Genomic DNA, 27,826 nt, shown 5'->3' with positions numbered 1-27,826 from the left:
ATACTCCTTTAGTTTTTGAGAGCGAACTGTGTAGATATGAAGATACTGATAAATCTTATTGATAATATTTTCAATATCAATATCCATTCTTTCTGCTCCATGATGAACACAGTTATTCAGAATATGTGCTGGGCAACCTACTCCAATCAATGACTTTATCTAGGGTTTCTTTCATATATTTGGCAATAGTGTCTGCAGTCTCATTTGGGGTGTTCTTAAACTCAATCAGTTTTGACTGTAAACCACCATTCTTTCAAAGTACTGAATGATTACAGGAAACAGCTTTAATGCATCGTGATTACTACCATCTGTAGCAATTCCACAGTATACTACTTCATTTTCTTTTAGGCTTTTTAAGGCAACATCAACAGAATGAGGTGCAAGCACAGCTTTTATATTTATAATAGCTACTGTCTTTGTTCGAGCACTAGAAAATTTTCTTGCCACCTCAGAATCAGGAAAAGTTTTTTTTTCAGCAAAACAGATGAACAATCCATGGATAAGAAACTACCGTGATGTTTGACAGTGTGAAATGCATAAGCACCTTCTGCAGCACTAACATCTTCAGCTTCACTTCCTGGTTTAACAAAATAATGTGTCACCTTCATTGATGAACCCTCTTCTTGCACTGCTCTCATGTTTCTCAGAGCTCACATGTGACTAAGTCATTAATGCCTTTATGTGCCAGTGAGACAAATGTTCCTGGTTTACACACCAAACACTCGGCTTCCCACTCATCCCTGTCTTTTTTGAAGCACGGGAGTTTGTTCTGCATCTCTGCAGTGAATTTACACTTTCGTTTGGGCATCTTGACAAGAACTAGTTGTAATGACGAGGTCACAAGGCCGCAAACAGTAATCCAAACTGACCCCTATCAGAGCTGGTGAAAGACTGGGGCGCGAACGCAACGCCAAGTGAGGCGACGTTGGGAAGGCTGCGAGCACCGACTTCATACAGTACCCATACACGTCAGTCTTGACCGAAACCAAACCATAGCAGCTGTCACTCGGTGAACCCCTCTCTCTCTCTCTCTCTCCCATCATTTCAACCCAAGGAAATTAATAAATGTCTTTTTTTAACAGTTAGTAATGATGGGAGGTGAAATTCCGGACATTTGAGGGATTTTCAAAAATCCCCCCGGACGCAGATTTCGTTATTTGATTTCCGGAAAATTTGATTTCCGGGAAAATCCGGACGTATGGCAACCCTAGTCATATGTGGTGATTAAAGCCGACTCCAGCCACTTTTGCAGCGCTCTGTACTTATATGATGCGAACTCCAAGTATGTCTGGTGGTGGAGTTTAAGATTCCTAAATTTTTGCCTGTCTCAGTGAGCTTGGACTTACGGAGCCATGTCCAACCCTGAGGCAATTCAAAGTGTTCAGCAGAGGATTCGAACTCCCTGAAGAAACTTTCGGGATCTTGATCTGAGAATTGTGGTAAGAGGGACAAATATTTACTGATCTTAGCCTTGTTTGGAGATTGTTTTTTTGCAACAGGAGTAACTGGTGAGCTCTTTCTTTCTCTGCTTGTTTCTCCTCATGTTCTCTGTCTCTTCCTCCTCCTCCTTATTCTGTGTCTCTTCTCCTCATATTCTATCTGCATTTGCAAGGCTTTCATTTTAACTTTCTCTATTTCTAAAAGGATATTAGGATCTTTAATTTGACTCTGTATCTCGAGTCCTTTACTAGGGCTTGGTTCTCGAGTTAAAATGAGTGTCATTTGGTCATCTTTTCGAATGTCATGTTGGAATGGAATCTCGAAACCACTAGCAATATATTTTGGTTGATCGTTGGTTACTTTGGAGGCTAAGTTCTACAGAAGGAGTTCCTACAAATTCTCTATGGTCCAATAATTTTGCCATTTTGATGTACTCGAGTAGAATAGTGAAAAGATTTGATGTCAAAACTCTACAAGTTATCTTCTAAGTTTCACTTGAGTTAAGGACTTGGCATAAGATTCGAGAGGATTATTAAGAGCAAAGACGGGATTTGCACCCTTGGACACGAGTTAACAACCCTTAAGAGAGGGGCGCGACCCCTGATGAACCTTTCCTTCACAGATATAACTAGCCGTAGGTCAGCGAATGATGTACCTCACTTACAACAAACAGGAGCTGGCCTAAAGTACTCTTTTGAGTTTAGACTGGTCTAGTTACTCGCGAGGAAATTAAGAATTGATTTGGAACTTCAATGGCCCCGAATGAGTGAGAATGAGCCTCAGAGCAGTATGTGAGGAAGTGGAACTACACTCCACGGAATAATCCCTACCTGAAACTGATACGACTACCGATGTGAATACGCAGTTAACCCTTTACCTATTCACCAGGCCTATCGTGAAATATTTAAAGGCAAAGTCACCGTGCACCCACCAGCAGATACTCGTGAGATAGACAAAGAAGTGACGAAAACGTATGTATGTCAGTGGGTATGTACGCCTGAAAACAAACATTAACAAGTCAAACTGTTATTACTTAACTAGTAGTTACGTCAACATACAAATGACATACCAGTTCATAAACATAATCCCGGACAGGCCCCCAATATAAGTATATTGGTTATACGGGTATAAGTTGGTTGACTAGGGGTGTGTTGTACCCTTTCTTGTAGTTTAAGGTAGTGAAACGAGTATGAAATAAAATTTACAATCAATATTAAAATAAATATCCACTACCTGAAGTGGATATAGCACGTGCAACTTATCTAGGACACAGTGATCTCGCTTGGGTTCAAGTAAGCATGTACATTTAACATAACATACACAAGCTAATGAGCAATGAAGGAAACTAAAGGTGACGAAACATACACAAGTTAATAAGCAACAAAGTGAATGTAACATGCACCAAATAATAATAAGCAATAAAGGGAAACGAATATGTACACAAAATACAACACAAATCTAAGTAGCTCAGGTATGTACGTAATGAAGTGTGAGTGTACGTGTGCGAGTGTTTATCACGTCTTATAACTCACGACGAGGTTAACGAATCCAGGAAGGAGGATGGTTCCAACTGCGAGAAGCGAATGGGACCGACGAGGTGTGGCGGTGGAAGGCAGTCGTCAGCTCAATTAACTCGATCGAGGCGCGAGTCGAGACGTGTTTCTAAAGCTTCGTCCTTATCATAACGCCATGGTGTGGTCGAGACGGTATTCGAAGCAGATGGTTAGTTGGAGAGATTAATGGTTGGTGAGGCGGGTACGGGGGCCGTAATAATAATAATAATAATAATAATAATAATATATATATATATATATATATATATATATATATATATATATATATATATATATATATATATATATATATATATATATATATATATATATATATATATATATATATATATATATATATATATATATATATATATATATTATATATTGTGTGCAACGAGATAAACGCGATATAAAACGAAGAAAGTAGTAAGAATGAATGAGAAAAGAATAATGAGAGAGAGAGAGAGAGAGAGAGAGAGAGAGAGAGAGAGAGAGAGAGAGAGAGAGAGAGAGAGAGAGAGAGAGAGACCATTTGGTGACGAGACTTGGGCGCGTCCTGGACACGGAGCTACCAAGCCTGAAACTTCTAGAAAGACATTTATTGAAGCAGTCACCCATGTTCCCACGTAAATTTCCATACTTCCCTTTGTCAGTTCAATCTGAATCTCATCCAGTATTTTGCAGGAGAGTTGTTCAATATTTATCTAGTTCACACCCCCCCTCCCTATTTTAATCATTAAAATTTTCACAAGTAAAATGCTTAGCTCGTGCACAGGGAGCTGAGTGTGGGCGGGTGTACGTATGTGCGCGTGTCGCCTCCCTCCCTTTCTTGTCCCCCCCGCTTTTAGACTGGGTAGATTGGTTATGGAAGGCGAATGTCCAGTGGGGTTTTATACCTCGACCACATACGTCTTATTGCATGCTGTAACTGTCTTTCCTACACGTGGTTGTCGATTCTTTCACAGTTGTGGGTGATAAGTGTTGTTAGAGTATTTCCCTTGTCTCTAAGTCGGTAAAACAGACTGACGACCTCAATTATTGTGACCTGGTGTTACGACCGTGGTGAAAAGGGTGCAGGAGTCAAAAGGGACCCTGTTCACCTGTATTTGAGCCCTGCACTGAGTTCACACAGGAATTGAATCAAGGAAGCTACTCCAAGTACGGAAGCTTTGTGAAGGGGTTGGGGATGGTGTGTGTGTGTGTGTGTGTGTGTGTGTGTGTATATATATATATATATATATATATATATATATATATATATATATATATATATATATATATATATATATATATATATATATATATATATATATATATATATATATTATTATTATTTTATTTATTTTTTTTTTTTTAATACATAGAGACACCGGCCAAGGGCAATATAAATCAAATAAAGAAAAAAAAGCCCACTGAGATGCCTGTCCCGAATAAGGTCCGAAGCAGTTGTCAGAAACTGAAGGATAAGTTATTTTACACCTATTCTCTGCAGCATGGGTCGAAAACGACCCACCCTATCTGATTTTAATAAAATAAAACTAAATTCTAAAGAAAAGAATGTTTTAGGAAATTATTCTTACTATGTCAATCAAAATTTGGTGAGGAATGACCGTGTAAAAAAAAATTCTGCAAAAAAAAAAAAAAATCTGTCTGATCTGTGATATTTTATACTTTTCTTTCGATCGCTCGCGAAGCAATATGACAACAGACGAAAATCAGTGATCAATGAGTTCACTACCGAACGCCTTGTGCATTTATTAATTTATTTATCTATTTTTTTTATTTATTTATTTATTTTTTGTTTATATATTTATTTGTTTATTTATTTTTATTTTTTTTGTGTGTGTGTTTTGGTATACACTTTTACTGTAATTATTATTCTCTTTCCTGCAGTATTTCATGTAAAAGTATAAATTTCTCAGAAGCCTTCAAATAATGACAAACTCCCATCACACGTCGGGGTAACAGACTGCATTTTTTTTTTTTCATGCACGTGGTTTATTACGCCAAAACAAATATAAAACACTTTTTAGGGAAGAGTTTGGTCTCCCTGTATTTGGTTCATTAATGTACGTGAATAACTTCTGACAACGTTGATACCAGATCTAAGAGCTGGCTACATGACTGGTTTGCTGCAGTCAGGGATCTTTTTTTTCAAAATTTTAATGACCACGCCTGTTCAGTGTTGGAGCCAGGTGACTTCTTGACCATTGATGAAATAGTCTTGAAATATTCTTGTAGAAATCAGATAGGATTCAGGCAATACAATAAGAGCAAACCTAAACAATATGGCATGGTGTATAAATTTGTGAACGCGGTAAAAATTCCATTCACCTTCAGGACAATAGTATACTCAGGTAAACCTTCCGGAGAGCCTGACCCCGCTACATCCGTGGGTCATCTCCAACAGTGAAGGTTCTTGCAAGTGAGATGCAAGAATTTGTAGACCTTGGTGTTAGTCTACACAGACTGAGTACTGTGTATATAAATTGTATGGTTTCACTAAGGGAGGAACTGACATAATAGATAAGAGAATAAATTTTTATACAGTGCACACTAAATCTAGCATATAAACAGTGAATGCCCTAGGATTATTTGCAAACCTTGTTAGCCTGCATTGTTATATGGATGTACAATGTAGCCAGTGTAAATGTATATTTATTACACTTATATTTGCTGACAGAAGCTATTAGCCTGCAATGTTTTATGAACATAATGTATATATAGTTTATGTAAATATTTATCTATTATACTTTTCCAGTTTATCGCAGCCAGGCACTACTGTAATTTGTTTCTGTAAAATTAAGGTTTACTTCCTTGATAAAGTTATAAGCATATATATATATATATATATATATATATATATATATATATATATATATATATATATATATATATATATATATATATATATATATATATATATATTATTTATAGTTATTATGCAGAGAGAGAGAGAGAGAGAGAGAGAGAGAGAGAGAGAGAGAGAGAGAGAGAGAGAGAGAGAGAGAGAGAGAATGTCATAAAAAAAATTGATTTACAACAAACATCCATTTCAAAATTTATTTTGATATCTAAGTGGCTCCAAATCACAACTGATTCTGAAAAGTTGTAGAAGCAATCATTGGCTTTAACATTTCATATGAATTTCAGCTGTTTTCTTGCAATCACGAATAATTACTATCAACTATAATTTTATTGTTGCCTATTTTGCATTAAAATTGAACTAATAAATGAAACTACCTTCAAAAGGGTGGAATTTGGGGAAAGTGTTTGTTGGGATACATGTGAGTTAGGTTCCCGGCACAGATCATGGTAATATTTTTAGTGTAGCTAAAACTCGCTTAGGTAAGTAAGCAGATATTCATTCTTTCCAAACCCACAGTAGTATTCATAACATCTACCTGCAGCTTCCTAATGCTCTCTCTCTCTCTCTCTCTCTCTCTCTCTCTCTCTCTCTCTCTCTCTCTCTCTCTCTCTCTCTCTCTCTCTCTCTCTCTCTCTCTCTCTCTCTCTCTCTCTCTCTCTCTCTCTCTCTCTCTCTCAACATTATTGAATAACAACAACAACAACAACAACAATAATAATAATAATAATAATAATAATAATAATAATAATAATAATAATAATAATAATAATAATATTAATAACAGCAATAATAGTAATAATGTGTGTGTGTGTGTGTGTGTGTGTGTGTGTTGCATACTATAAAAATACAGTGTGCAACCCCAAGCTTCCACTTTGATGAAAGGTGAAGCCACCGCTCCCGTCAGTAGATATTATCAAACTTCCATAGTGATATTTAGGAAACTAAACCTACCGTGGTGCTCACGAGACATTGCTGCTAATCAAGAATATGACTAAATTACCAGTTCAAAGGAAATCACTGCTCTCCTTGTCTCCCTGCACTGCCTTGCTACTCGGGCAAGCTTTACGTTTTTGTCACTCATCAGCACCTTCATATTTTTTTTGTATTGTTACGTGTCATATATCAATAAAATAACGAATGTGCTGATTCCGAGACGGTGACTGATAATTCAATGCTAGCAGCATTACAGGAACAATAGGGAGTTGAAGAAATGGAAAGAAAATGTTTACTCACTTTTATTTATTTATTTATTTGTTTTTCATATTTTACGCATAGTCTACTGTAACCATTTATACGCTTGAGATGCAGCAGTGTTTTTTTTTTTTTAACTCGATGTTAGGTTCGGTATTCCTTAATCGTCATCTGGTAGCTTAATAAAATCAAACATAGCCGTATAATGTTCAGCTTCCTCTCATCCTCTGCATAACATTTAAGGGTGGTTGCCGCGGCTGTCGCTCAGTGTGCATGTGCGTGCGTGTGTGTATGTGCAGAATATACCCATCTGATGTGAAACGCCAATAGTTATGTGGAGAAAGCAGATATGAGCAATAGTGTTAGGGAAAATCATGGCCAACATTGCATGTAATCATATGTACTACACTATAGGTAATCGGACAGATTGGCGCCGTACGATATGCTGGGGCCTTTTGCCGCGAGACGACCCATAGAATATTGTTCGTCTGGTGATGTTTACTCGTACTTAATATACGATCCCCCGTACGGGAAGAGGGAAAATCCAGGAAAGGTGCAGACAATAAGGTTAAACCTCTTTCTTAAAGGAGTTCAAGTCATACGAAGGTGGAAAAACAGGAAACAGGTAGGGAGTTCCTGAGCTTACCATAGAAAAGAATGAATGATTAAGAATACTGGTTGAGTCTTGCATTAGAGAGGTGGACAAAATATGTGTGAAAGAAACAAGAATGTCTTGTACACCGAGACCGCAGGAGTAAGGGAGGCATGCAGTTAGCAAGATAACAAGAGTGGTTACCATGAAAATAGCGGTAGAAGATAGCAAGCGATGAGAAAGAGGCTGAAGACAGTCAGAGGAGAGGAGTTTATGAGACGAAAAGCTTTTGATTCCATTCTGTCCAGAAGAGCGACGTAAGTGGAAGCCCTCCTCAGACATGTGAAGCATACTCCGTACATGGACGGATAAGGCCACTGTAAAGAGTTAGCAGCTGAGGGGTGAGAAAAACTGGCGGAGACGTCTCAGAACACCTAACTTCATAGAAGCTGTTTTAATGAGAGATGAGATATGAAGTTTCCAGTTTAGATTATAAGAAAAGGACAGACCGAGGATGCTCAGTGTAGAAGAGGGGGACAAATGAGTGTCATCGAAGAAGAGGGAGATAGTTGTCTGGAAGGTTGTGTTGAGTTGATAGATGGAGGAATTGAGTTTTTGAGGCATTGAACAATACCAAGCGTGCTTTGCTCCAATCAGGAATTTTAGAAAGATGAGAAGTCAGGTGTTTTGTGGCTTCCCTGCGTGAACTGTTTAAGATATTTAAGAATCTTGCTTTTGAAGATAGATTAAAAAACCGTAGATAGCCAGGAAATTAAAGCAATAGGATGGTAGTTTGAGGGATTAGAACGGTCACCCTTTTTAGAAAAAGGCTGAATGTAGGCAAACTTCCAGCAAGAAGGAAAGGCAGATGTTGAAAGAGTTTGACTAGGAAAGGCACAGTGGCGCAGTTTTGGAGAACAGTAGGAGGGACCCCATCAGGTCCATAAGCCTTCCGAGGGTTTAGGCCGCCGAGGGCATGGAAAACATCACTGCGAAGAATTTTAAAAGGTAGCATGAAATAGTCAGAGGATGGAGAGGGAGCAGCAAGCCCTCAATCGTTCATGGTAGAGTTTTTAGCAAAGGTTTGAGCAAAGAGTTCAGCCTCAGAGATAGATGTGATAGCATTGGTGCCATCTCGTTGAAATAAAGGAGGGAAAGAAGAAGCAGAGTTATTGCAGATGTTTTTGGCTAGATGCCAGAAGTCACGAGGGGAGTTAGATCCTGAAAGATTTTGACACTCTATTAATGAAGGAGTTTTGTCTAGTTGGAGAACATACTTGGCATGGTTCCGTGCAGAAATATAAAGTGCATGAGATTTTGGTGATGGAAGGCTCAAGTACCTTTTGGGGTCCAGCTCTCTAGCATGTATAGCACTAGAACAGGCTGTGTTAAACCAAGGTTTGGAAGGTTTAGGTCGAGAAAAAAAAGTGTGGAATGTATGCCTTCATGCCAGACACTATCACCTCTTCTTTTGCGCTTGGCACACACAGATGGTCTTTTACACGGAAGCAGTAGTCATTCCAAGGAAAATCAGCAATATACTTCCTCAGGTCCCCCAACAAGCAGTGGCAAAACGCCAGAGGCATCTCCGCTTAATGGAGATCCCGAGGAGAGATTGGAGCGATAGGACAAGAAATAGATAAGAGATTGTGATCGGAGGAGCCCAACGGAGAAGTAAGGATAACAACATAAGCAGAAGGATTAAAGGTCAGGAAAAGATCAAGAATGTTGGGCATATCTCCAGGAAGGTCAAGGATACGAGTAGGGTGTTGCACCAATTGCACTAGGTCGTGGAGGATAGCAAAGTTGAAGACCATTTCACCAGGGTAGTCAGTGAAAGGAGAGGAAATCCAAAGCTAGTGGTGAACATTGAAGTCTCCAAGAATGGAGATCCCCGCATAAGGGAAGAGAGAATGTACTCCACTTTCGAAGTTAGTATTCAAGGAATTTCTCATGGTCAGGTTAGTTAGGTGAGACGTAAGCAGCACAGTTAAATTTAGTTTGAGAGTAGCCAGATGGTGGAAAATTCAAGATTCAAGAGCGTGCGCACAAAAACACAACGTCCAACTTTGGATTGAAAATGAGGATAGAGAAAGTAGGAGGGAACAGAAAAACGGCTAGTGTTAGTTGCCTCAGACACCTGTGTTTCAGTGAGGAAAAGAAGATGAGGTTTAATAGAGAAGAGGTGGTGTTCTACAGACTGAAAATTGGATCTAAGACCGCGAATGTTGCATAAGTTAATGTAGAAATAATTGGGAGGGGTGTCAAGACACTTAGGGTCGATACCAGAAGAGCAGCCCGACCTGGGGACATTTGAGCTGGTGTACTCATAGGAGCCGCTATGATAATTTTGAATTTTGAGTGAAGGGTAAGTGTGTTATTAAGTGCTTGTAGCTTTGTGTGAAGGAAGAGAGTTGTCTTTAAAGGGCAGACTATGACTGCTCCCTTGTGTTGTGAGACACAATGGGAAACGTTCAGTTGGGTCACAGCTGTGTTTAACGAAAATTTCACTGCACGTCCTGATCTAATTCTTTAGGCTTCACTGGGAGTAATTATCGTTTCAGCAGATACCTACTGCCTCCTCCATAAAGTGTGTATTTTTTTTTTTTTGTTTTTATGTAGGAAGGATACTGGCCAAGGGCAACAAAAATCTAATAAAAAAAAATGCCCACTGAAATGCCAGTCCCTAAAAGGGTCAAAGCAGTGGTCAAAAATTGGTGGATAAGTGTCTTGAAACCTCCCTCTTGAAGGAATTCAAGTCATAGGAAGGTGGAAATACAGAAGCAGGCAAGGAGTTCCAGAGTTTACCAGAGAAAGGGATGAATGATTGAGAATACTGGTTAACTCTTGCGTTAGAGAGGTGGACAGAATAGGAGTGAGAGAAAGAAGAAAGTCTTGTGCAGCGAGGCCGCGGAAGGAGGGGAGGCATGCAGTTAGCAAGATCAGAAGAGCAGTTAGCATGAAAATAGCGGTAGAAGACAGCTAGAGATGCAACATTGCGGCGGTGAGAGAGAGGCTGAAGACAGTCAGTTAGAGGAGAGGAGTTGATGAGACGAAAAGCTTTTGATTCCACCCTGTCTAGAACAGCAGTATGAGTGGAACCCCCCCAGACATGTGAAGCATACTCCATACATGGACGGATAAGGCCCTTGTACAGAGTTAGCAGCTGGGGGGGTGAGAAAAACTGGCGGAGACGTCTCAGAACACCTAACTTCATAGAAGCTGTTTTAGCTAGAGATGAGATGTGAAGTTTCCAGTTCAGATTATAAGTAAAGGACAGACCGAGGATGTTCAGTGTAGAAGAGGGGGACAGTTGAGTGTCATTGAAGAAAAGGGGATAGTTGTCTGGAAGATTGTGTCGAGTTGATAGATGGAGGAATTGAGTTTTTGAGGCATTGAACAATACCAAGTTTGCTCTGCCCCAATCAGAAATTTTAGAAAGATCAGAAGTCAGGCGTTCTGTGGCTTCCCTGCGTGATACTCGTATGTTTACCTCCTGAAGGGTTGGACGTCTATGAAAAGACGTGGAAAAGTGCTGGGTGGTATCATCAGCATAGGAGTGGATAGGACAAGAAGTTTGGTTTAGAAGATCATTAATGAATAATAAGAAGAGAGTGGGTGACAGGACAGAACCCTGAGGAACACCACTGTTAATAGATTTAGGAGAAGAACAGTGACCGTCTACCACAGCAGCAATAGAACGGTCAGAAAGGAAACTTGAGATGAAGTTACAGAGAGAAGAATAGAAACCGTTGGAGGGTAGTTTGGAAATCAAAGCTTTGTGCCAGACTCTATCAAAGGCTTTTGATATGTCCAAGGCAACAGCAAAAGTTTCACCAAAGTCTCTAAAAGAGGATGACCAAGACTCAGTAAGGAAAGCCAGAAGATCACCAGTAGAGCGGCCTTGACGGAACCCATACTGGCGATCAGATAGAAGGTTGTGAAGTGATAGATGTTTAAGAATCTTCCTGTTGAGGATAGATTCAAAAACTTTAGATAAGCAGGAAATTAAAGCAATAGGACGGTAGTTTGAGGGATTAGAGCGGTCACCCTTTTTAGGAACAGGTTGAATGTAGGCAAACTTCCAGCAAGAAGGAAAGGTAGATGTTGACAGACAGAGCTGAAAGAGTTTGACTAGGCAAGGTGCAAGCACGGAGGCACAGTTTCGGAGAACAATAGGAGGGACCCCATCAGGTCCATAAGCCTTCTGAGGGTTTAGGCCAGCGAGGGCATGGAAAACATCATTACGAAGAATTTTAATACGAGGCATGAAGTAGTCAGAGGGTGGAGGAGAGGGAGGAACAAGCCCAGAATCGTCCAAGGTAGAGTTTTTAGCAAAGGTTTGACCAAAGAGTTCAGCTTTAGAAATAGATGTGATAGCAGTGGTGCCATCTGGTTGAAGTAGAGGAGGGAAAGAAGAAGAAGCAAAGTTATTGGAGATATTTTTGGCTAGATGCCAGAAATCACGAGGGGAGTTAGATCTTGAAAGGTTTTGACATTTTCTGTTAATGAAGGAGTTTTTGGCTAGTTGGAGAACAGACTTGGCATGGTTCCGGGCAGAAATATAAAGTGCATGAGATTCTGGTGAAGGAAGGCTTAAGTACCTTTTGTGGGCCACCTCTCTATCATGTATAGCACGAGAACAAGCTGTGTTAAACCAAGGTTTAGAAGGTTTAGGACGAGAAAAAGAGTGAGGAATGTACGCCTCCATGCCAGACATATATATATATATATATATATATATATATATATATATATATATATATATATATATATATATATATATATATATATATATATATATATATATATATATATATATATATATATATATATATATATATATATATATATATATATATATATATATATATATATATATATATATATATGCAAGGTCCATAGATAATTTACGTTGACTGTTTAATTAAGCATTGCATTGTTGATTGCCCCTAAATTTTCCCTGACAGCAGGTACGAGCACGTTTCGATGCTTTAGTATGGAAACCCATACCCCTGATTAATAAAACAACTGCTGAATCTTTATATATGCGTGTAAGTGTGTGCTTGTGACCAAGACTCAAAGAAGGCCAGAAGATCACCAGTAGAGCGGCCTTGACGGAACCCATACTGGCGATCGGATAGAAGGTTGATAGATGTTTATGAATCTTCCTGTTGAGGATAAATTCTATAACTTTAGATAGGCAGGAAATTAAAGTAATAGGACGTCGGCCGCAGAACAAAGTAGTTCTAGTTTTATTATTTCGTTTTTTTTTTTTTTCTTGATGTTCGTCCAAGTACGGTATTCACACATCATCAATGCGACTTGGTACTTCCTTGAGTATCTTTTAATTGGTCTTTACAGTACTCATCTTTACCAGCTTTTAAGATTGATAGTTATCAGTTTCTATAATTACGGTAAGTTTCTCTTTAAGTTAACGGTCATTTCTTACCAAGTTTTTTTTTTTTTTTTTTTTTCTATTCGGTGTTTTTTTTTTTTTTTCCTGTTTAATAATTCTTTTTGATGATGGGGTTATTTGTGGATATTGTGAGTGTCAAGTATAATCATTGATTAAACAAGTTTAATGTTCTATTTGATTTTTTTTTTTTTTCTGCTTGTAAACTATTTTTGTTTTTTCTTTTCTTGTAATATTGACTGCAGCACTAGAGGATAATGGTCGAAAAGGTTTGTGTGAAGTATGTAACTAGCGGTGATAAATTCTGTCCGAGATGTCCAGATGTGATGATGAGTGTTACTGTTGTGTCTGTGACTCTGGTTGGTTTGCTAGTCGTTGGAAAAGAAAAATATGAATACATTCATTTGATAGACTCAAAAAACGTTAGTATTTACATTGTTTCAGTAAACATATATTCCGGTCTTCTAGAAATTGCACACATTTGTAATTTTATTGAATACCGTTGAAAGTATGTTTGTTCTTTTACTTAAAAAAAAAAAAAATCTACATTGCCACTATGAGGCGTATATAAACCAAGAAAATAACTTATCTGATATGGCAAAGTCAACACAAATACTTTCTATAAATGCATCAGTAATAGATAGATCATTCAAGAAATTGAGGAACGGTAATCACTATCAGTGTATAAAGCTTCACCAATAATTTTTTATTTTTTATTTATTTTATTTTTTTCTATTTTACGCTTGGTTGATGAACTCTCAAGATCTGAGTCGAGCCTCGTTTTAGCAAGACCAAGAACATCTAATTTTAAATGGTTACCTGCTGATAGGGAATCAAGAACATGTTGTGGGTTAGTTGGAATACTAGTAATATTCATGAAGAACGTCTTTAAGGAATAGATATGAAATAATAAAAATAAATAAATAAAAAATCAAAGAAACATATTTAGATTGCGATAAATTTGATTGTCTAAGCTGCACATACAAGGTAGTTACGTCAATTTCGTCCTAAACACTTAATGGATTAAATTCATTGCTATTTTGAGAAATATTGCCAGGAAAAACTATAGCCAAGTTCCTCGTTTGTTATTGAGGCAAAAGGTAACCGATTAATGTTTCCATGGTTATGTTACAATTGCATGTAAACTTTGAATCGGGATAAAGAACACATCACTGTTTTGGCATTGGCACGTGGCCTTGGTCTCACCTACGCTGACGTTGAGAAGACACAACTTCCTTACCCCCTTTCCTCTCCGTCTTGGTCGGTGTGTCACGTTGTTTCTTCGTTCCACTGACTTTCTTCTCATACTTCTTCGTGGGCATCATAATCCAACGCTGTTTCACCAGCTTGCCAGTCCCCACACCTCTATATGTATCGACTCCGCGAATCAGTAGCCGTCAAACCACTAGTAACAGAACTATCGGCTGTCCATGCTTCGCCTGCATTAAGTCCACCAGTAGTATCCACAGCCACGTGAGTGTATAATGGGGCGGCGGATGACATCTCAACACGAGCAGTTACAACTTCATTTGACGATCTATCCATGTGTGCACTCTCTTGGCTAATGGATTGTTGAATTGTTCTCTCCATGATAATCAATTTGGCGTACTTAAAAAAAAAAGGCAATTTTTTCTTCTGATCTTGTTTGTTTAAAATGTGGACACTGACTCTCTTGATTGCCTAAGAAGGCGGGCAGAGATGTTCGTTGACGTGAATTTGAGTTTCTCTTAATCTCCTTGCATTTCGTTGAACTAATTTAAGGTCATACAATCACTGGAACCTCACTACGACCGTCCTTAGGCGTTGTGGATTGACCAACTTGGTGCGCACGTTCTAGCGATATTTCAAGTAGCTGCAGCCTGTTTTTCACGATCCTTGTTATTAATATTGCAGTCGGTTCCCACATCACGCCAGGCTGTCCTCTAACACCGTTGAATCGTAGGTTTTAGCACCGGCCGTAATTTTCTTGGTTGTTGTCTTCGTTCAGTTTCAGCTAGTCGGCCCTTGCTCATTTCAGTTGTTGCTTTATTTTCTTGATACTCATTTTTATTTTTTCAGATTTTTTTATAAAATGTTTAAATTTTCCTACTTCATCCTAAGTGAAATTGAGGCTTCTTCTAGATTCACTTACAGTATTTTCCTGGAAAGTTATTTAGGTCTTGAATTGTTTAATAATAATGTCCACAACACTGAGAAATACCCTTTCCTGGAAGCCCAGAAGGACTGTAAAGGCACTAAGATCCGTATTGCTTCTGTAGGTACAGATAAACGTGCTCTGAGAACCATGTCTGCACCCTGCCACAGCCAGAGTGTAGCTCACAAAATGTACTTAAGCCTTCCATCACCAGAATCTCATGCACTTTATATTTCTCCCCGGAACCATGCCAAGTCTATTCTCAAACTAGCCAAAAACTCCTTCATTAATAGAAACTGTCAAAATCTTTCAAAATCTAACTCCCCTCGTGACTTCTGGCACCTAGCCAAAAACATCTCAAATAACTTTGCTTTTTCTTCTTTCCCTCCTTTATTTCAACCAGATAGCACCACTGCTATCACATCTATCTCTAAAGCTCAAATCTTCGATCAGACTTTGCTAAAAACTCTACCTTGGATAATTCAGGGCTTGTTCCTTCCTCTCCTCCATTCTCTGACTACTTCATGCTACCTATTAAAATTCTTCGCAATGATGCTTTCAATGCCCTCGCTGGCCAAAACCCTCTGAAAACTTATGGACCTGATGGGGTTCCTCCTATTGTTTCCAGAAACTGCGCCTCCCTGCTTGCACCTTGCCTAGCCAAACTCTCAATTTTTTTTTCAACTACCTTGCTGTAAGTTTGCCTATATTTAGCCTGTTCCTAAAAAAGGTGAACGTTCTGATCCCTCAAGCTACCGTCCTATTGCTTTAATATCCTGCCTATCTAATTTTTTTTTCATTTATCACCAACAGGAAGATTCTTAGACATCTATCACTTTACAACCTTCTATCTGATCGATAGTATGAGCCCCGTCATGACTACTCTACTGGTGATCAAAAGCTTTTGATAGACTCTGGCACAAAGCTTTGATTTCCAAACTACCCTCATACAGCTTCTATCCTTCTCGCTGTAACTTCATCTCAAGTTTCCTTTCTAATCGTTTTATTGCTGCTGAGGTAGACGATCACTCTTCATCTAAATCTATTAACAGTGGTGTTCCTTAGGGTTTTCTTCAGTCACCCACTCTCTTCCTATTATTCATCAATGATCTAAACCATACTTCTTGCCCTATCCATTCCTACGCTGATGATACCATCCTACATTTTTCCAGGTCTTTTCATAGAAGTCCAGCCCTTCAGGAAGTAAAGAGTTCACGCAGAGAAGCCACAGAATGACTGACTTCTGATCTTTCTAAAATTTCTGATTCGGCACAGCAAACTTAGTATTGTTCAATGCCTCAAAAAATCTCTTCATCTATCAACTCGACACAACCTTCCAGACAACTATCCCCTCTTCTTCACTGACACTCAACTGTCCCCCTCTTCTACACTGGACATCCTCGGTCTGCCCTTTTCTTATAATCTAAGCTAGAAACTTCATATCTCATCTATAACTAAAACAGCTTCTATAATGTTAGGGCTTCTGAGACGTCTCCGCCAGTTTTTCTCACCCTTCCAGGTGCTAACTCCATGTATGAAGTATGCTTCACATGTCTGGGGGGTTCCACTCATATCGCTCTTCTAGACAGGGTGGAATCAGAAGCTTTTCATCTCATCAACTCCTCTCCTTTAGCTGACTGTCTTCATCTTCTTTCTCATCGCCGCAATGTTGCATCTTTTGCTATCTTCTACCGCTATTTTCATGCTGACTGCTCTTTTGATCTTGCTAACTGCATGCTTCCCCTTCTCCCACGGCCTAGCGGTACAAGACTTTCTTCTTTCTCTCACCCCTATTCTATCCACCTCTCTAATGCAAGAGTTCACTAGTATTCTGAATCATTCATCCCCTTCTCTGGTAAACTCTGGAACTCCCTGCCTGCTTCTGCATTTCCACCTTACTATGACTTGAGTTTCTTCAAGAGGGAGGTTTCAAGATACTTTCCCTTTAATTTTTGACTACCGTTATGGACCCTATTTGGAGACCTGCATCTCAGTGGGCCATTTTTTTTTTTTTTCTTTAATCACCTATGGTCGTCTATCAACAAGCCAGCCTTTCCCCTACAGAAAGAGCTCGGTGCTCACCAATCTTTGGATAGAACTGAGACCTCTAACACACGTCACACACTTCGATAGATCACAACCCCTCGGCGCATCTGGGCCTTCGAACCTGGGCCTTCTCGGTTGTCAGCCGAACGTGCTAACCACTTCACTATGTGATGTGATGTGATGTGTGTGTGTGTGTGTGTGTGTGTGTGTGTGTGTGTGTGTACGGTTTATTAATAACATCACGCAGTATATGACAATAGTAAAAAAAAAAAAAAATTGCAATTGTTTATACATTTGTCATTAGTTATTCTTAACAATAATAATAATAATAATAATAATAATAATAATAATAATAATAATAATAATAAAAATAATAATAACGTCTTATTATTATTATTATTATTATTATTATTATTATTATTTATTATTATTATTTTTAGTATTTATTGTTAGCAGTAGTAGTAGTAGTAGTAATTATTATCATTATTACTTAATATAATTGTTGTTGCTTCTGCTGCTACTTTTGTCGTTGTTCTTGTTATCATTGATGCAGTTACCTACAACCCTGTATTAATTCGCCTACAATGATTAAATTATTCGAGGCTATTCTTTTCTTTCCAAATCAGAACGCTCCAGACGACTCCCCGCTGGGCCTCCTCAAGGGACAGATAGTGACGCCAAATCATGAGATGGTGATGGCGCGGCTATTTTACGGCGGTCATGACATCGCCATTGCTGGAATGAGCTTTTCTTTTAGGCATCATATGAATACTGCTTTTTCTATGGTAAGGCATGTTTTAATATGAGTGTGCTGCAAAGTGGAAGCCATTATAGCAGACAGGTATAATATCAAATCAGGGAATAAAATTTACTTAAGAGAGTACTTGCCAACACTTAATAGTCGTATGAATAACATGATATGCCCACTTTGCAGGTGAAAAGAGATCAAGTGGTGATAAATTAATTTCGGTACTTCAATGAGTCATGAAATCATATGTCCGAAACAGGTGATAAAATCATGACAACAATAATATTATCTGGCTGCATGGCTGCGCAGATCAGCATTCTCATTATTGATGTCTGTGACAGACGTAGTGTGAAAGCTTGAACTTGGTTAACTAAAGAAAAGCCCAAATTTGTTATGCGTTACAAAAAAGGGGTAGTTATAAGGAAAATTATGTCAGTTCGATAAAATAAGATTTTTTATTTATTTATTTATTTTATTTTATTTTATTTATTTATTTATTTATTTTTTTTGAGATATCGAACAACATAATATTAGGCTTGTACAATATTTGACCTGCTCATTCGGAAATTAAGAGATTAAACCGTGTTATTAAGGAAAAGGACTTTATAGTGATATGTGATAATGCTACCTACTAGTGGATGAGTCGTGGAATTGGTATAATGGTGGAATGCGGCAAGAATATGCCAATAAACAGACAGTGGATTGAAGCCAGATGGCTGTTTCCTTAAAACGAAAATATATACAGATGAGTGAATGGAATCAGTCTAACGGTTGTTCTGTCGAAGAAACAAAACGTTCGCCCTATACTTATTGTTCTAAAACAGCTCAATCTGTACGTACAGAACAGAAGCGGACGTTTTCATGGGAAGATTAAGCGAGTGGCGCCGGTGTGGAGAAAGGCCTATTTACAAATGCATTTTCACTCATTATGGTCATACCAGACGGTGGTGTTTCGTGGGAGACGGCAAAGCTTAAGAAGGATAGGTTTCGGCCTGGATACTGGAACCTTTGTCCTGAAGAAGGTTCCGAGTCGTGTGCCGATTTGGTACAAATCGGCTAACTACGTCATTACTACGTACCTGGATGATGTACGAGTGAATAAAAGCATAGCCACTGCAACAGATATGGAAAGTTTCCTTATATATCACGGTCTGTTATTCAAGTCAGGTGGCTGAACAAGGAAAAAAAAAAAAAAAAAAGCATGCGGGGAACTAAACGATTCCAGTGCAAATAGTGCACTGAGGGAGTCAGTAGAAAAAAAAAAAAAAAATGCGGGGAGTGGGAGTGGTGAAAATAACCTGGAGGGACAATAAGGTGGCTGCCAACCCTGCAGGAAAAACACAGAAGCATCATTGAGAACGCTACTGCCATGACAAAGATTTAAAGGTAATACCAAAGCCTACTCTGGCATCAACCTTCGATGCGTCAATGTAGATCGGGATGGAGCCTTTATGGGTTCCTGCATGCTCCCTAAAGAGAGCCTTCTCTTTTTCTCTCATTATTAGTATCTCTCTTTCATATTGATAATGAGCAAATTCCTTTGATGACGCAAAGTGGGCCTCGACACCATGGAAGCACTGCATGGCGCCACGGCAGGGCGAACAGTATGGAGTAGTTAGATATTGTTAAATAAGTTTCATAGCACGAGTACAGAGGCGATTGATTAGTAAAATGCATTGATTGTAAAATGCATAGATGAGAGTAATACGTATGCAGACTGTAAGATTAAGTGTCTTTTAAGTGTGATATTCTAAGCCATAGACTACACAATACGTAACTACCCAATCTTCATTTTACTGCCAGCGGCGTTTCCCAAGTGATTCCTAAGCGAGAAATTAATGTGCGGCATCACAGATATACTTTAGTATTTTGGGTCATACACCACTTCATATTTTACTTAGGGAATTTTATTTCATGCCATTACACTTAGTAATTGCTGAACCTAAACATGATTTTAAAACTTTTGCAAATAAATAAATAAAATAAACAGAAATATGATGAGATGAGGTGAAAGATCGTGTCTGAAATGCTCATAACGCATCTTGTTTATTGGAGTAATTTTTAGTGACTTTGAATAATTACTAATATAAACAATCCTATTTTGTTGAATTGCACGGACTTTCTTAACAATAACTATGCAAAAGCAAAATTTTATGTATGTTTTTTTTTTTTTTTTTTTTTTTTTACAGTAAAGTCATAGGAAAATCTGAAGAGGAACTAGAACTAATGAGAGGTAACTTAACGAACATCACTCCTCCTAAGCCTAGGGTGAGAGGCCAGCCTAATATAACCCTACCAGCAGAAACATTACCAGAATTTTCAGTCATCATCACGGAGTGGCCTTTATTCTGGGATAAATATAAGGGACTAATCCATCAAACACAAGACAGTATAAAAATTGATCAATTTTCAACCTGTTAAGCCAGTTAAAAGGAACTGCTTATCTAATAGTTTCTGAATTAGCCATTATTGATGAAAATTATGATATTGCTATCAAATTTCTCAGAGAGAACTATGATGATAAGGATCAAATAACCACCAAGCTTGTCTACATACTCCTAGATTTAACATTCCGTAATCACTGTTATAAAGATTTGCAACTTTTCAGGATAAATGTAAATAGGATATTAGAATTTCTGAAAAAAAAATAATAATAATAATGACAATAACAATAATATTGAGGATGCAGCTTGGCTCATAAACATACAAAGGAAGCTGAAAATAAATAAATAAAATAAAATAATATAATAGAAATGTAATTAAAATACCGAAAGAGCCACTTCTAATTCAAGGAAACAGATGAATCATTGCTAGAAATTTGTAAAAACATGAGCAACGACGAGACATCCAGGCCATTAAAACATATCAAAGCCAATAAAACATAAGTAAGACATATTCTAATAAAACTTACCAAGAACGGGTGAACAAGGTTAAAGAAAGTCAATCCAGACCTAACTATTGTTCAGTAAGTTAAACCAAACTAAATTATGGGGCAACAAAGATAATAGGTACTTTCTCAACCACTGTCAATAAGAAGTCAGTGGTACCACCACATACCTACCATAACAAGACAGCAGGAAGACCTAAAACTCCAACATATAGGAAATGTGCGTTTTGCTCTGAACAACATAATCCAACACACTGGCAATTATCAAGGGGTAGAGAGGAGGGTAAATAGACAAGAGGGGTTAGTAAGGTGCACATTATGAAGGACAGTAAAATTAAGCTTGCATATGTGTCCTGTTTGTAAGAAAGGAGTACATCATGTTGCTCTATGTGAGGTAATAGAGTATGAAACTAAAATAACCCCTTCACATGATTAATAATAACCAGCCAATCTCTCCTGCAGCAGTTCCAACAGCAGAAGTAGACATTAGTGGTCAAAAAGGGCTGAGGAAGGCCAAGGTTCTGTTCGATACAGGAGCGAAGAAAAGTTTAATAAATTCGCAAGGAAACCTTAACAGCTTTAAAGCTACCAAAAAGAGAACAAACTCAATTAAAATTATTAGGTTTCTTAACTAATAACAATACCCAAACTTGTGACTTAATAAGACCCATTATCAAATTGGGTAGAAAAGATAACAACAGTGGTGATCGTAGACATGAACACCAATTTAACCACCAGTGATTACAAAGAGGCTGCTGACTTTCTCAAAACAAAAGCTGTAAAATTAGCAGAGCATAACATCAGATGAAGTGGGTCCAATTCAGATGATAATAGTTTCAGACTATTATGGGAAATTTATGGGGGAAAACTATAAAGAAATATGGTGTTCAAATGCTGACAAAAGCTGGCGGTAATCTTATGGTAGGACCACTGCTACTTGCTAAAGGTGTACTACCAAATCACAGAGCCGAACCCGTCTTTGTGACACCAAGACAGTCCCTACTAGTGATCCGTATAGGAGCTCAAATTATCCTTAATGAGCTACCTGACATAACAGAAGAAGGGAATGAACTAATACATAAGTTATGGGACTTGGTTACCATATGAATAAATCCTAAATCTCTAAATGTCGAAGAACAAATGACCCCAGACTACTTTAACAAAACAGAATATCAAGACAACCAGTATTGGGTCAGATTGTGTCGGAAAATAGATTCATCACCCTTACCAACCAGTTATATCAATACCAAGGGGCAATTAAATAACTTGTGGGCTAGGCAAAAAAAAAAATAAATAAATAAATAAATAAATAAATAAATAAAACCATGTTGGAACAATATGATAATATTATAAGAGATCAAACTGCAAGTAACTTCATAGAGAGGATAGAGGAACCAGTAAACCATAGCACTGGCCATTACCGCCCTCATCATACGGTAAAGAAAGACTGTCACTGACTGCCCCCAGTAAGAATGGTTTTCAATTGCAGCTCACTAGCAACCAAGAGACTAAGTAGTCTGAATGACTTTTTGTACACAGGACCCAACATAACTGAGAACCAGCTTGACGTGTTGGTTAAATTCTGTCTGAACCCATACGGCCTTATAGCTGACATTTCAAAAGCATTCCTAAGAATAGGTGTAAAGAAAGAAGACAGAGGCTTTATAAAGTTATAATGACGAAGAGATCCGAGCCACGAGAATATTTCTTTGGTATAAATCCGTCCTCTTTGGCTCATGATCCAGTCCGCTCTTGTTATGTTCGACCTTAAATCCTCATTTGGACAAAGCTGGTTGTGCTGAAATAAGTCATGCATTTCATGTGGACAATTTACAGATAACAGTAAATACAGAGGAAGAAGCAGTAAGTTTATATTGAAAGGCAACAACTGCTAACTTACCTCTGCAGTGTTGGAATAGCAACTTAATAATCTTGTAGAGTTTTTTAAAGGAACAACTTAATTCAAAATTACCCGTGAGGCAAAACTTACTGGGTATGGAATAGGATGTGAACAGTGAAAGAATAATTGTACACCAGCCTCAATAACCTCAACAAAATCTAACTAAAACATCCTTACTAAGCCAAATTTATCTTAATTGATCTCCTGGGTATAATAATAATAAGCCTTATAACAATATGAGGGAAAATGTAAATACAAGGGAGCTTGGAAGGAGAAAATTACTTGGGATACTGTACTCCCAGAATATTATTCATCCGAAAGGGATAGAATAAAGGTGGATTGCATTGCAGGTACTGAAGTCTGCATCCCCAGACAAGTCGATCTAAATCATAATGACAATGTACAACTTTTTTGCCAAGGGCAACAAAAATCCAATAAAAAAAAAAGCCCACTGAGATGCCAGTCCCATAAAAGGGTCCAAAGCGTTAGTCAAAAACTGAAGGATAAGTGTCTTGAAACCTCCCTCTTGAAGGAATTCAAGTCATAGGAAGGTAGAAATACAGAAGAAGGCAGGGAGTTCCAGAGTTTATCAGAGAAAGGGATGGATGATTGAGAATACTGGTTAATTCCTGCATTAGAGAGGTGGACACAATAAGAAAGATAAAAAAATGTTTTGTGCAGCCAGGCCGCGGAAGGAGGGTAGAGGAGTTAGCAAGATCAATAAGAGCAGTTAGCATGAAAATAGAGGTAGAAGACAGCTAGAGATGCAACATTGCAACAGTGCAACAGTTAGAGGAGAGGAGTTGATGGGACGAAAAGCTTTTGATTCCACCCTGTCTAGAAGAGCGGTATGAGTGGAAGCCCCCCAAGACATGTGAAGCATGTACATGGACGGATAATGCCCTTGTACAGAGTTAGCAGCTCGAGGTGTGAGAAAAACTGGCGGAGATGTCTCAGAACACCTAACTTCATAGATGCTGTTTTAGCTAGAGATGAGATGTGAAGTTTCCAGTTCAGATTATAAGTAAAGGACAGACCGAGGATGTTCAGTGTAGAAGAGGGGGACAGTTGAGTGTCATTGAAGAAGAGGGGATAGTTGTCTGGAAGGTTGTGTCGAGTTGATAGATGGAAGAATTGAGTTGTTGAGGCATTAAACAATACCAAGCTTGCTCTGCCCCAATCAGAAATTTTAGAAAGATCAGAAGTCAGGCGTTCTGTGGCTTCACTCACATCTTCTGTGACGCATCTGCAAAGGCATATAACTTAGCAGCATACTCAGTCGCAGATAATTATATTGAGTTGATAATTTCAAAATCACAAGAAGCACCGATGAAAACCAGAACCTTGTCTCAATTAGAATTAACGGCAATAGAAATGAGTACTCGGTTAAGCAAAGTATTTAGTGGAAACAACCACAAAGCATCCACGTGGAAGTAAAGGTATAAAACCACTATTTAGGTGGTTTATGGACTGACGGCGAAATCTGCTTTCAGTAGATTAATAAAAGTAAAAAAAATAAAATAAATAAATAAATGAATAAATAAATACAATAAATAAATAAATCCACATGTGAAAATAGGGTGTAAAACATGCTGTCGACACAAGGGGACTCTAAATACCACCATATTCCTACCAAAGAAAACCCGGCAGATCTCATAACCAGAGGTATAACATTCCCCAAATTATTTAAGGAAACCAAATGGTTCCACGAGCCAAACTGGTAAAACCAGAAACAAAATTGGCCCATCCAGAAATCATTTAAAGAGGTAGCCGTTAACGTAGTTGCAGCTCAACCTCAGGCTAATCGTCCACCTAATCTGGCAATGAATATTAGGAAATACTCATCATTCAGTAAGTTTATTAATGCAACTAAAAGAGTATTTCAATTCATCACTCTAAAGTCAGGTAAAGCAATGCCAGATGCCCTAAAATTTTTAATTAAAAACAACAACATGAAATCTATGTAGATATCCATAAAGCACTAGATGAAGGATCCAAAAGTAAGATTAAACTAATAAAGAATCTTGAGCTATATTTGAATGAAGAACAAATCATAAGGCGCCAAGGCAGAATATGCTGAAATACCATATGAAATGAAGCACCCCATCCTGTTACCAAATGGGAATCACTTCACCAAATTAATCATAATGGAGGCCCATAGAATAACTTTACATAGGGGATTGGGGGATATTCTAGCTCAAGTTAGGAAAAAAAATTACTGAATACCTAAAGTGCGTCAAGTAGTAAAAGTTTCCCTGTAGGAGTGTAATGTATGTCGACGTTATGAGGCAAGACCCTTGACGTATTCAGGACCCCAAAATCTACCTCCAAAAAGAGTAAGACTTGGTAGACCCTTCGAAGTAACGGGTGTAGATTACAAAGGCGTTCTGATAATAACAGGTGAGGGTGACCTTCTAAAGAAAATTTATATATGTTTATTCACCTGTGCCAGGACAAGATCTATCCACCTAGAAGTGGCCGAAGACTTTAGTTCAGAGACCTTCCTGCAACTGTTTAGAATCTTTGCAGCAAGGCTTTCTTAACCCCGCCTTATCATAAGCGATAATGCCACTAACTTTATAGGAACGGTTCCCTTTATTCAAGAAATTATAAATGATCCAAAAGTGCAACAAACATTGAGCAATAAGCAATGTTGTTGGAAAGTCATCACTCCAAGGACACCCTGGTAGAATGAATTAATAAAAAGAGTGAATGGGCTAAAACTGCTTAAAGAAAACGCTACATCGAATAAATTTAAATCTCAAAGAATTAAAAACGGTAGTAGCGAAAATTAAGACCAGAATCAACTTACTCTAACTTACTTAAATGACAATTCTGTAAATCTGGAGGCAATTGCACCATCTCATATTTTGTATGGGAGACGATTAGAACCATTCCCATCCATCGAGGTGGAGGATCATGTCTTAGACCCCACCATAGATGATAGGTCCCACTATTTGAGATAAATTTACCAACAAAACAAATTGTTAGAGAGGTGGAAAAAATACTGGTCAAAAGAATCTTGTCAGTCTTCGTGAGAAGTTTTATGGCGCTTAACCAGCTGAAAATGTAATTTCCCTTAAGGAAGGCAATATTGTCTCGTTAAAAGCGGAGTAGAATCGTTGCACATGGACATTAGCTAGGGTATTAAAATTGTATCCTGATGAAAATGGCACTGTTAGGACGGCAGAAATTATGCTCAAGGGACAAAGAACTCTTAGAACTATTAATAAATTAGTTCTGATGGAGTGCTCTACCCCAAATAACCATATTGAGGTCAGCAGACCCGGAGGGTTGCCTCAGATTCGGGAAAGTACAGATCTCGAGTAGCGGACCAGGTCACTCTATAGTAGCATCCCGGGATATGTGGAGGAATTTGATTTCAGTTGGTCATATTACCTGAATATAGATTCAGGTAAAGCCCAGGATGTGGAAAATTACACGTATCAGTCATATCCAAGCATTTTTGGTTTATGTTGTGATTTGTATATAAATTGTAAAGTTATATGAAAAGGTAATTAAGGTTAATATAGTACAAACTAAATGTTAATTATTAAATAAATACAAGGTAGAAGGGAGTGGAAGGAGTAAAGCATTTGCTTTGACGTGGCACGGAAGCCAGGAAGTAGATAGTCTGGCTACCTCGACAACAGTCGCCAGTCAGCCTCCCACCGGTACGGCTCTCCGCCCCTCTATAGTCCTCACTTGTAAATTTCCTTAAGTTACTAAGAACTTAGAAACCCCCAAACCCGCACAGCAGCAAATAGTCTGTCTTTGCTTCTGAAACACGACCAGCCACTGGTTTACAACGCCCAGTGACACCAACTCGCCAGTCGCCACCGCGCCCTGTACCACTGCTAGGTCATCAGTTACTTATAATTATATCTAGCTATGCTTTCTGTGTTGGTGTGTTAGCTGGGAGATCACAGGATGAGTGAACGTATAAAAGAATTCCCACATCATCATTGAATATGCAATTGATGATAATTCATAGATAGTATACACGTGACATGATGATCCTGTGGTAAACAATAATAAACGAATTCCTGGCCGTGGCCACAACGGAATAGCAAGGATGGTGAAGTGGTATTGTGCTTACGGTTGTTCAAGTAAGAAAGGTAGAGACAATGTCTGTTTTTATGGATTCAATCCTAAGACCAAAAGAGAGAGAGAGAGAGAGAGAGAGAGAGAGAGAGAGAGAGAGAGAGAGAGAGAGAGAGAGAGAGAGAGAGAGAGAGAGAGAATGGATGTATGTAAATCGCAGAATTGTAGGTAAATCGTAAATCCTGTGAAGAGTGTAGCATTCAGTACAATTCCCAAGGTTTTCCAGCTGTCACATTATATAATACATTAATTTTTCATATCAGTCATTTATTTATTTTTCTAATAAATTAAATTATTAACGATGTTTCCTAGGAGTTATTATGAGATGAATATAAGATTTTAGGAGCATTTCATTATAAGTAGAGTTATTATGTAATTATGTACTCGTATTATGTAATGTAGAGCTAATAAATATAAGATTTTAGGAGCATTTCAGTGTAAGTAGAGTAACGTAGGTACTAAAATCATATGAAACTCACGGTAGAAACTAAACGGTTAAGATTCGGTTTATGTACGAACCTGTTTCCCCTAAATGAAACAATTTACTCGCAGTCATACCTTCAGGCCATGCGGCCATTTCCGGCTGAAAACAAAGAAGTGCTACCATCCTCTTAATGAAATCATTCAACAGCGATTTATTTGTTTTCTCTCTCAAAGCTTTTGCAATGCAGCATTTTCACCCTGCAACAAAGTTATTATTCATCATCAATCAAACATAGTGATTTTTATGCCCATAGATATAGACATATTTATTACACCAAATTTGTCGAATGAAGATAATTGAGTTGTATTGCATAAATATACAGAATACATGTGTATGTGTAGGAATGTGGCTTCATTTTTAAATTCCAATATGCATAGAAATTATTATCAATTTTGTCCTTCTATGTGTCTTATGATTCTATAAATGTCGCCAACCCCATATGCTATAGTGACGAATTTG

The 27,826-nt window shown here is 38.1% G+C and overlaps 1 protein-coding gene across 1 annotated transcript in view; it reads left to right on the top strand.

Moving 5' to 3' along the window:
• LOC135094215 (uncharacterized) overlaps positions 1 to 27,826 on the top strand; it is a 66,761-nt gene that overhangs the window by 33,537 nt on the left and 5,398 nt on the right. The window contains exon 3 of the mRNA XM_063994088.1: positions 17,871 to 18,029. Within this exon, the coding sequence (XP_063850158.1) occupies positions 17,871 to 18,029 (159 nt within the window). The remainder of the gene's footprint in view (positions 1 to 17,870; positions 18,030 to 27,826) is intronic.

This window comes from Scylla paramamosain, chromosome 45 (genome assembly GCF_035594125.1).
Source record: "Scylla paramamosain isolate STU-SP2022 chromosome 45, ASM3559412v1, whole genome shotgun sequence".
Taxonomy (NCBI): Eukaryota; Metazoa; Arthropoda; class Malacostraca; order Decapoda; family Portunidae; genus Scylla; species Scylla paramamosain.
This window is presented reverse-complemented; position numbering and strand designations above follow the sequence as displayed.